This window comes from Wickerhamomyces anomalus (assembly GCF_001661255.1).
Source record: "Wickerhamomyces anomalus NRRL Y-366-8 unplaced genomic scaffold WICANscaffold_3, whole genome shotgun sequence".
In the NCBI taxonomy this organism is placed as follows: Eukaryota; Fungi; Ascomycota; class Saccharomycetes; order Phaffomycetales; family Wickerhamomycetaceae; genus Hansenula; species Hansenula anomala.
This window is the reverse complement of record NW_017567112.1, coordinates 2,178,538-2,188,023: the sequence shown is the minus strand read 5'-3', so window position 1 is coordinate 2,188,023 and position 9,486 is coordinate 2,178,538. Positions and strand designations below refer to the sequence as shown.

General features: G+C 35.7%; 5 protein-coding genes across 5 annotated transcripts in view; 3 read left to right on the top strand and 2 right to left on the bottom strand.

Moving 5' to 3' along the window:
* Positions 1 to 225: 225 nt before the first annotated feature.
* WICANDRAFT_84353 (M20 family metallopeptidase) lies at positions 226 to 1,929 on the bottom strand (the record flags this gene model as incomplete). The annotated part of the gene is made up of 2 exons (XM_019185697.1): positions 226 to 1,805; positions 1,878 to 1,929. The coding sequence occupies 2 exons, from the start codon at positions 1,927 to 1,929 to the stop codon at positions 226 to 228; spliced, it is 1,632 nt and encodes a 543-aa protein (XP_019039717.1).
* A 272-nt stretch (positions 1,930 to 2,201) lies between these two features.
* On the top strand, positions 2,202 to 4,865 carry WICANDRAFT_68986 (uncharacterized protein; the record flags this gene model as incomplete). The annotated part of the gene is made up of 1 exon (XM_019184149.1): positions 2,202 to 4,865. The coding sequence occupies one exon, from the start codon at positions 2,202 to 2,204 to the stop codon at positions 4,863 to 4,865; it is 2,664 nt and encodes an 887-aa protein (XP_019039716.1).
* Positions 4,866 to 5,057: 192 nt separating this feature from the next.
* Positions 5,058 to 6,698, top strand: WICANDRAFT_43261 (uncharacterized protein). The gene has a single exon (XM_019182576.1). The coding sequence runs from the start codon at positions 5,107 to 5,109 to the stop codon at positions 6,661 to 6,663; it is 1,557 nt and encodes a 518-aa protein (XP_019039715.1). The 5' UTR covers positions 5,058 to 5,106; the 3' UTR covers positions 6,664 to 6,698.
* A 66-nt stretch (positions 6,699 to 6,764) lies between these two features.
* On the top strand, positions 6,765 to 7,559 carry WICANDRAFT_30632 (class I SAM-dependent methyltransferase; the record flags this gene model as incomplete). Its single annotated transcript, XM_019181750.1, has 1 exon — positions 6,765 to 7,559. The coding sequence occupies one exon, from the start codon at positions 6,765 to 6,767 to the stop codon at positions 7,557 to 7,559; it is 795 nt and encodes a 264-aa protein (XP_019039714.1).
* Positions 7,560 to 7,580: 21 nt separating this feature from the next.
* WICANDRAFT_84349 (uncharacterized protein) overlaps positions 7,581 to 9,486 on the bottom strand; it is a gene marked incomplete at both ends in the record, with an annotated part of 3,244 nt that continues 1,338 nt past the window's right edge. Inside the window, 3 exons of the mRNA XM_019185696.1 lie at positions 7,581 to 8,073; positions 8,126 to 8,130; positions 8,160 to 8,593. Coding sequence (XP_019039713.1) covers positions 7,581 to 8,073; positions 8,126 to 8,130; positions 8,160 to 8,593 — 932 coding nt within the window. The remainder of the gene's footprint in view (positions 8,074 to 8,125; positions 8,131 to 8,159; positions 8,594 to 9,486) is intronic.

Genomic DNA, 9,486 nt, shown 5'->3' with positions numbered 1-9,486 from the left:
CATTGAATCAACCAATTTTACATTTGTGGAAACAGTTAATTTAATAACAAGTGTTGAAGAGATATTTGGCATTGAACAAAACAAAAACCTGTTAATTTTTGAACATAATCCATTTGAATTTGGTGCCAATATTGCGTTGAGTGTCGAAGACGGTAGAGTGGAGCGTTGTTACCCAAATGTTGAGGAGATTTTACATGGCAATTTATTATTTTAATATACATCTATTCATTCATATGAATCAGCGTTTCTAATAAATTGATGGTAAAATACAACACCTTCGATGTGAGCATCAAGTTGAACTCGTTCATCAATAGCATGTGCATTTAGTCTCTTTTCTTGTTGAATGGGAGTGAAACGGTAAATATTTTCTGAGAGTTTCCAATAGTGTTTAGTATCAGTATTACCTGTCATACAGCTTGGGGCCACAATAACTTCTGGATCAACTTCTGGATTATGATCAGTAAAGTTTGCGAAATCTTCAAACACATGCTTTATTGTTCCACCCAATATGTCCCATGTTGGGTTATCAATGGTTGATGTCAAAGGAGCAGGATCCAAATCAGAATCACTGATGATTGTAAATTGGCCATTTACAGCATCTTTCAAAGTTTCTTCAAATGCCTGAACTCCTAAATCATATAAACCTGCCACTTGTAGTACGAGCGATGTGATACGATCTTTAACTTCTTTGATTGATGAATCATAACCGACCCGGTGATTAATCTTCAATGTGACTTTTTCAGGTAAAGCATTGATTTTTAAACCTCCATGTATGATATCCACCGCCTGTGTTGTTGATAATAAAGCTCTCGTTGTTCCATCTGTTGCTAAAATATCCAATGCTCTCTTCTTTGATTTTGGATCTCCAATGTTGAGTAGGTCAGATTTTAGTCTGCGGTCGATAGATGCACCAAATTTAGCTTCACATTGAAGCTGGTAAAAAAATGGATTTTTATCAGTTATATCCAAACTATAATCATATGATTCAATGAGTGTTACCAAATGACTAATGATACCAATTCCTGTATGTTTTGGAGGAACAGAGCTGTGTCCTCCTTGAGTAACCAAGTCAATAAATATATCAACATAACCTTTCTCACCAGTTGATGGGAGAGCGAACCTTGTACCATAAAAGTCTTGTATACCCAAACCACCTTCATCTATTATACTAAAGAAAGACTTTTCACCAAAGTTCTCTAAAAGATATTGTCCTATCTTTTCCGCCCCTTCTTTACCACTTGACTCTTCATCAAATCCCAATGCAACAACAATACCTCTTTTTGGCTTAAATCCACGAGTAAACAACTGTTCCAAAGCCTCAAATATACCAATGACATTATTTTTACAATCACTAGATCCACGACCCCAAACAAATTTTCCATCAAAGTATGCTTCAAATGGCGGATAAGTCCATCTGTTGATAGTTTCTGGTGGAACAGGGACAACATCTTGATGGCCTGTTAACATAATAGGCTTTAAAGAAGCGTCTGAACCTTTGATGTGATAAACCAACCCATGAAGGTTAACATGTTCTAAACTTGCTAATTCATGAACAGTTGGAAATGACTGCTTCAAATATTTTTCAAATTTAAAGAAAACTTCCCATCTTTTGTCTTCACCAACAGCACCTAAATCATCAAAACTTGGTGTATAGATTTTGATTGCATCTTGCCAAACACTTAACGAATAGTTCTTGTATGCTTCCGAGTAAAAATCTGAAAGGCTTAATAACTGACTGTTCTCCTCTGGTACAAGCTTCAATAATTTTGGGCAATAATCCAATTTGACAATGTCGTTAAAACTCTCTGGGGTCTTAACGTTCACCAATGTTGACCAAGAAGCTAAAACCCCAATTGTGATCAAGGTTGATAGCGTACCTATGGTGATATTTCTTTTCGAGTGTCTACCACTTTTCTCCTGATGATACATGTTGATGACATTTGAGGAAAAGTTTGTGAAAAAGGCAAAGATTGTAAAAGCTTTTTGTATGATTTATCACAGGATATTCCTTATCGAGTATCTTCCTAACGGAGAAGCTACCTTTTTGGGAAGCTGCTTAAAACAGAGGTACACCCGGATCGCGAACTGGTCCAAGAAAAAAAGATGTGTTGAACACATTCTCAAAACAACAGATTCATAAAGTGCTCTAGGTGTCCTGAAACAGATTAATTGAATAATGACGGATAAGAATCGTGTACGAAATGCTTAAACCAAGACTGGATATCTTTGGAACGACAATTGGGCTGGTTCTTTTGGTATCGTTGTCTCTGAACTTTTTTAGTGGGGGATACAACGAGTTCGAAAAAGAGAAATTACACAAGGCTATTCAACAGTGTGAAGGTAGGTTTACAAAACCATATAGACTAGATCCAATTCAAAGAAACTTCAATCCACGAGTCAAAGTTCATGGTCTTAAAGCTGGTGCTCCAAAGCTAATCAAAAATGCTTTATTACTTGATGGTGATGGTACATTATCAAAGCAAAAGGTGGATATTTATATCGAAAATGGCATTATATCAAATATTCATGAGGCAGAGTCGATAGAAAGTGTTTACTTTCAACAAAACTTCAATATTGTTGAAGTAATTGATGCACAAGGGCACATTGTTTCGCCTGGTTTAGTTGAGATGCATTCACATGCTGGAATTTGCTCTCAGCCAGAGTTGAAAGGTGTTAATGATATGTTTGAGTTAATGAGCCCAGTAACTCCATTCACTAGAGTAATTGATGCCTTCAATATTGGAGATCCTGCAATTCAGCTAATTGCCAAAGGCGGTGTGACCACCTCATTAGTTCTACCAAGTGCTAATTTAATCTCAGGTGAAGGATATGCATTTAAGATGTTTGTTCCACCATCATCATCTGTTGAGGATATGCTTGTTCAGTATCATCAAGGACATCTTCCTAATCAGGGTCAAAGGCAGCGTTGGATGAAAATGGCATGTGGTGAAAACCCCAAAAAACGGTATACTTCAAGACCAGAGGCTCCAAAGTCAAGAATGGGGTTGGGTTATTTATTCAGGGAATATATCCATAGAGCAGAGCTATTAAGAGATGAACAAGATGAATGGTGTGATAATGTGGCTCGAAGACATTTGCCTACAAATCCATTCCCTTATAGCGTTGAATTGGAAATTTTAGTGGGACTATTGAGAGGTCAAGTTCAAAGTAATGCGCATTGCTATGAGACCTTTGATATTGAAACATTATTAAGGCATGCAAAAGAGTTTGGTTTTCAGGTTGATGCTTTGCATCATGCTTTAGATGCATATAAAATTCCTCAAATTTTAAAGAACCTTCCTTGGAACATTACTGTTGCAACATTTGCTTCGTTATGGGGATTCAAGAAGGAAGCATTTCAAGCTTCATTGTTCAGTCCTGCTATTTTGGAGAAAAATGATATTAATGTTGTCCTAACTACTGATCATCCGGCATTACCAGGACATACGTTGAACTTTCAAGCTCAGATTGCGCACAATTATGGTCTTTCCAAAGAGAAAGCATTTGCAAGTATAACTGGTCAAGCTGCAATAGGCTTAGGGCTTGACGATAGAATTGGTTTTTTGAGGAAAGGCTATGATGCTGATATTGTTATATGGAATAAACACCCGCTAAAGCCAGGATCAACCCCTTTAAGTGTATTCATTGATGGTGAAACTATAATGTCATTGGATATAACAAAGGAATTTCATGAACAAAAGCTAGGAAATAGGATAAAGTCTAATTTTACAAGAAATGGAGAGAGTTCTGATCAATTCATTATTACTGGTATTGAAAAATCTTTTATGAAAGGTATCGAAAAGATTGATAGTGATCCTTATGAGCTACTAGTCGCTGATGGACATATAGAATGCTTTGCCAAATCATGCAAAAATTATACCAACAATCATTATGAGCTGATTTCAGTGGAAAATGGAGCATTGTTACCAGGCTTAACTGCTCTTACTGAGTCCCATGGATTAGTTGAAATGCAATCTGAGCAATCAACTGGCGACGGTGACTCTAGAAGTATCGAAGGCTTTCAGGTGTTGAAGTCAAAGGATGGTTTACATTTGCAAAGTGAGCATTTGAAAAGAGCTTACAATTCAGGTGTCTTGAAAATAATCACACCTCCATTTAGATCTGAAGGTAAGAAATTCATAACTGGTGTCAGTACAAGTTTTGATTCAAATGCTCAAGATCTGTCAGGTATACTGAAACAGGAAGTTGCATTACATATTACATTGGGAGACATGGGTAAAGAAGACATGTCACCAACTATTTCATCCCAAATTTCAACGTTGAGAGATCTATTATACAAAAATTTGTTTAGTGAAAACACTTTTGGTGAGGTGGCAAGAGGTGTACTGCCTTTAGCTGTTCATGTTAATAGTAAAGATGTGCTGCTTCATTTGATAAAGTTGAAAAAAGAGCTTAAATTGAACGTGATAGTTATTGGTGGACTAGAATCACATTTAATTGTTGATAAATTAAAAGCAGAAAATATTCCTGTTGTCTTGAAAGGTTGGGCCTGCCAACGCAAGTTTTGGGACGAACGTCGCTGTTTAACTGGAGTCGGTGGTGAAATTTCCTTGCTACAAAACTTAACACGAGAAGGTATTACGGTTGGTTTAGGATATCCAGAAGACCTGGATGTTAGGTTAGCACTTGACTATTGTGCCTCAGCTGCATCTTTTGGTGGTCTTTCTGAAAGTGAAGCTGTTAACTTGTTGTCATACAATGTTGACAAAATTTTCAATTTGAAGTCCGAGAATCAGAGTTTTATTGTTCTTGAAGGTTCGCCAACAAACTATGACTCTAATATTGCTGTAATAGTGGAAAATGGTGTCATAACTAGAATGTATCCTGAGCTTGAGCCTCTATAAAAATATATGTGTGATAGTGAACATTGTAGTAATTACTGTATTGGGAAGCTTCCGCTTTTAGTAATTCTTCAAAACTAGAGAAAAAAAAAATACCCAAGAATCAAATCTTATCAACTTTGTACATCACTAGAACGAAGAATATGGTGATATTATTATCTTTCCCCATTTAACACCATGGTATATATAAAGGAACACATTTAACTCTCTATCGCCAATAGTCTTGTCTCAACAACCAAAGACAATGACACATAAGTTGGAAGAAAAAGTTGATGAAAAATCTTTAAACAGTGGTGAAGTTCAAGAGGTTTCCGATACACCAGCTGGAGCTGATATTGCCCTGGAAATAGCAGCTAAGCATCAGGGTGTTGAAATAACTCCAAGTGAAGAGAAGAAACTGTTGAGAAAGATTGATAGACATTTGATGCCGTTTTTGGTTCTTTCATATTTTTTACAATTTTTGGATAAAAGTGCACTTTCTCAAAGTTCAGTATTTGGTTTGGATAAAGATTTGAACCTACATGGTCAACAATACTCTTGGTGTGGATCTATCTTTTATTTCTCTTATTTGATTGGACAACCATTTGCTAGTTATATGTGCCAAAGGTTCTCAATTTCAAAATACGTTGGTGGCTCATTAGTTTTATGGTCAATCATTTTGATATGTACTGTTGCAACCAAGAACTTTGCAGGTTTAGCTATTATAAGATTCTTTTTGGGTTTATTTGAAGCAGCAGTTTCTCCTTCATGGGTTTTGCTCACAGGGTCTTGGTACACAAAGAAGGAACAACCTGTCAGAGTCGCCTATTGGTACTGTGGAAATGCTTTGGGTGTTTTTCTTGGTAGTATTATAGCTTATGGTTTAGGACATATTGTATCTTCAATCCCATCTTGGAAATGGTTTTACATCATTTATGGATTATTGACGTTTTTTTGGGGTATTGCCGTTTTTTTCTTTCTTCCTGATTCAATTCCAAATGCCAAATTTTTGAATGATAGAGAAAAATATATTGCGGTGGAAAGAATTAGAAGAAATAAAACTGGAGTTAAAAATGAAACTTTCAAGGTTGATCAAGTTAAAGAAGCTTTATTGGATTTCCAAATTATAATGCTAGCCATAATTGAGTTTGTTGGCTGTTTATCAGCATCAGGTATAAGCGTTTTCGGTACTTTAATTATAAAATCTTTTGGCTTTTCGTCATTAAACACTGTCCTGCTTCAATCTGTTTCTGGTATTATTCAGGGTATAACTTTGTTGGTTGGGGGTTGGATTGTGGCCACTGTTCCTGATTCTGCTTTATGGACACAGTCTGTGTTCATGATCCCATGTTTAATTGGAACATGTATTGTTAAATACTTGCCCAACCATCCAAACTCCAAACGTGCTGGAAGACTAGTTGCTTTTTGGATTCAATACTCAAACACAGTCTCAGATATTGGTATCTTCACATTGATGACCCGTAGCTACTCCGGTTATACAAAAAGAACTACTGCTAATGCTATTGTTTTCATTGCGTATTGTGTTGGTATGATTGCTGGGCCTCAATTTTTTGTCTCTTCTCAAGCACCAAAACATCCAGATGAAACAGGTTATGATGAAGGTTTTAGAATGATGATTGTATGTTGGATTTTGCTAATGATCTTACCAATGATCTTAAGATTTTACTATCAATGGGTAAACAAGAAAAGGGATGCCAGTGATGCCAAAGACTTAGCAGAGGGAAAAGAGATATATGTTGAGAATGAAGAGTTTATGGATCTTACAGACAAACAACAACGAGGCTTTAGATACTCTTTATAAGATCCGATGACAAAGACTTAACGTAATCGAGGGGGGGATGTATAAGTAATTGATTAATGTTTCAACATGAAAGTTGCAAGATGTAGCATCAACAACAACTCATGTCTTCAACTGATCAAACATATTACAGAGATGGGCATGACGCGTCCATCTCACAGACTCATTCTTGGAGAAATGTAAAGAATTCTTGTGCTTATATGTTGAATTTCATCAAACCAACAGACAAGATTTTAGATGTGGGTTGCGGTCCAGGGACAATTACTTATGATTTGGGTAAATATGTTCCAAAAGGTGAGATTATTGGTATTGAACCTACAAAAGAATTAATTGATGAAGCCTTGGGGGATGAAACTACAAAGAAATCACAACCAAACGTTTCATTTGAAGTGTGTTCCGTGTATTCTTTACCATATCCGGATAGCTGTTTTGATATTGTTCATGCTCATCAAGTGATTGTGCATTTGGAAAATCCATTGAAAGCACTACAAGAAATGAAGCGAGTATTGAAACCAGGTGGTTATTTATGTTGTAGAGATGGTGACTTACAAGCTTGTATCTTCTATCCAGAAGTTTTTATAGAGCCACTTTTCTATTATTTGGAAAAAGCAACTACTGAATTTACTTGTTGGTATGGTGGTTCAAGATTAAAAGAGCTATTTATTGGTGTAAAGTTTAAACCAGATAAAATCATACATACTACTTCAACCTGGTGCATTTCAAGCAGAGCTGATAGAGAATTATTTTCAAATATGTATATCAAAAGATTAGATTCCATAAAGTATAACAGCTCGGATAAATACACCAAGTCTCAATTGAAGGAAGCATGGCTTCAATGGGCTAATGATGATAAGGCAAGCTGGGTTCAAATACATGGTGAAGTAATTGCTCAGAAATGATATAAATTAACAATAAACAGATTATAGCTCTTTTGCGTTTTCGTTTTCACCAATAGAACCTTCCCATCCATTTTCTTTTAAATATTGATTCAACTCTTCATCAAGAAAATATAATTTACGATCACCATAATCTGGACATCCCCACCAAACAACAATAGCACCTAAAAACGAAATACCACCACTTAGAAAGAAAGTGTATCTTTTCCCATAATTGACTTGTAATGGTGTGAAAACTTTAGTACCGACAGCAGCACCTGCTTTCCCAATACCTGCAGAGATACCATAAATTGTACCTCTAACGGCAGTTGGAAAAGATTCAGAACTAACCACAGATTGTAGACTAGCAGGACCAAAGTTAATAATCATATTTAACAAAGCATAAAAGATGATTAATAAAGCTGGAATTTCAGAAAATTTCTCAAAAGCACCACCAACAATGAAACTAATAATACCATATCCAATAAAACCAGAGATAATAGTTTGTCTTCTTGTGAGAAATCTTAATCCAATACAACTTGCAAAGACACCAAAAATGGAAAATGATGATAAAAACAATTGTCATTCACCAGTTCTTTTTAGAGTTGCTTTTGGAATTGCAACAGCCAAGATGGAAGTACTAAAGATATTATTTGGATAAACAATCATATCCATGAAAAACCACATTGCAGCAGTAGAGACAAATTCTTTCCAATATTTTTTCCAAACCAATTTATACGAAACTTTTCTCTTGATAGCATTAGTTTTATAAGAATTTGCATGATCTAATTTCCAACGGAAATAGAAAATTGATATTGGAATTACTGCACCGATAGCAAAACATGTTCTCCATATACCATTTAAATGATTTGGTCCCCAAATCTCATGAACAATTAAAAATACAATTGTAGCAATTGGAATACCTGCGGCAACGAAGAAATTTGTAGACATAATAAATGGAGTAACTCTATTTTTGATACTCATTTTCTCATTTGCTGTTTCAATACTTGCAGAAGCAGAAGTTGGATATTCACCACCAACACCACAACCCAAAATACCTCTTCCAATAAAAAAACATCCAAAATAAACGTTGTTCAGTGGATCCAGAAGCACAAGCACAAACAATAGCACCAACAATAATGAATACAGTGGTATAAATGAAAGCTTGTTTTCTACCCACACGATCTGTAATAAACCCAAAAGCAATTTGACCAATTATATTAGCCACCAAGATAGAATTAGAAACCATTGTTTTGTATTTGGTAGTATAGCCTTTAAAAGATTTTGATAAAACAGCATTAGCCATGGTCATAACACCCTGTTGATATCCATCACTCAAGAATGCAGCACCACAAGTAAAGATACCACCTAGTCTCTTGAAGATCCCTTCTTTTGGGGCATCACCTTCTTGAGCCTCATTATCTCAGAAGAATTACTTTTCTGAATTTCTGTAGACTTCATATTCAACGTTTTGAATGTTGTCAGTTTTTAAAGTCATTTGTGAAAAATCTTCGCGAATGTGTTCTGTGATGGAGAATCAAGACCGTTTCACGAGATTTAAAAGTTGACGGGCTATCTGTGTCTTTTATACACTTGAAGGGTATGGATGAGCTTGACTGGCTTTAAGGAGATTGCCTTTTCAAGAAGATCATATATCTCTATCGCTGCTTATTCAATTATGATCAACGTGTGCTATGATTTATTATGGCGCGTATTAAACGATAAATCTGTCGTTTAATGTTGAGCTTTTTTCAAGCAAATATTTTGTACATATGCTAATCATGCGCAAGTTATACTACAAGATTAGCAAGAAGCGAAAGTGAAGATGTTCCATGTTTCATTTTGCACATTGCACGGCTGGTGTTCAGCTCACTCAATAGTAAATAGTAAATACTAATTGATTAGGCAAATTCGCGGGTATAAAAGCGCGAATTATGTGACTATTTTTTTT

Bases quoted from the DNA above. Each gene is read 5' to 3' on its own strand.
- WICANDRAFT_43261 (XM_019182576.1), top strand. From the start codon at position 5,107: ATGACACATAAGTTGGAAGAAAAAGTTGATGAAAAATCTTTAAACAGT.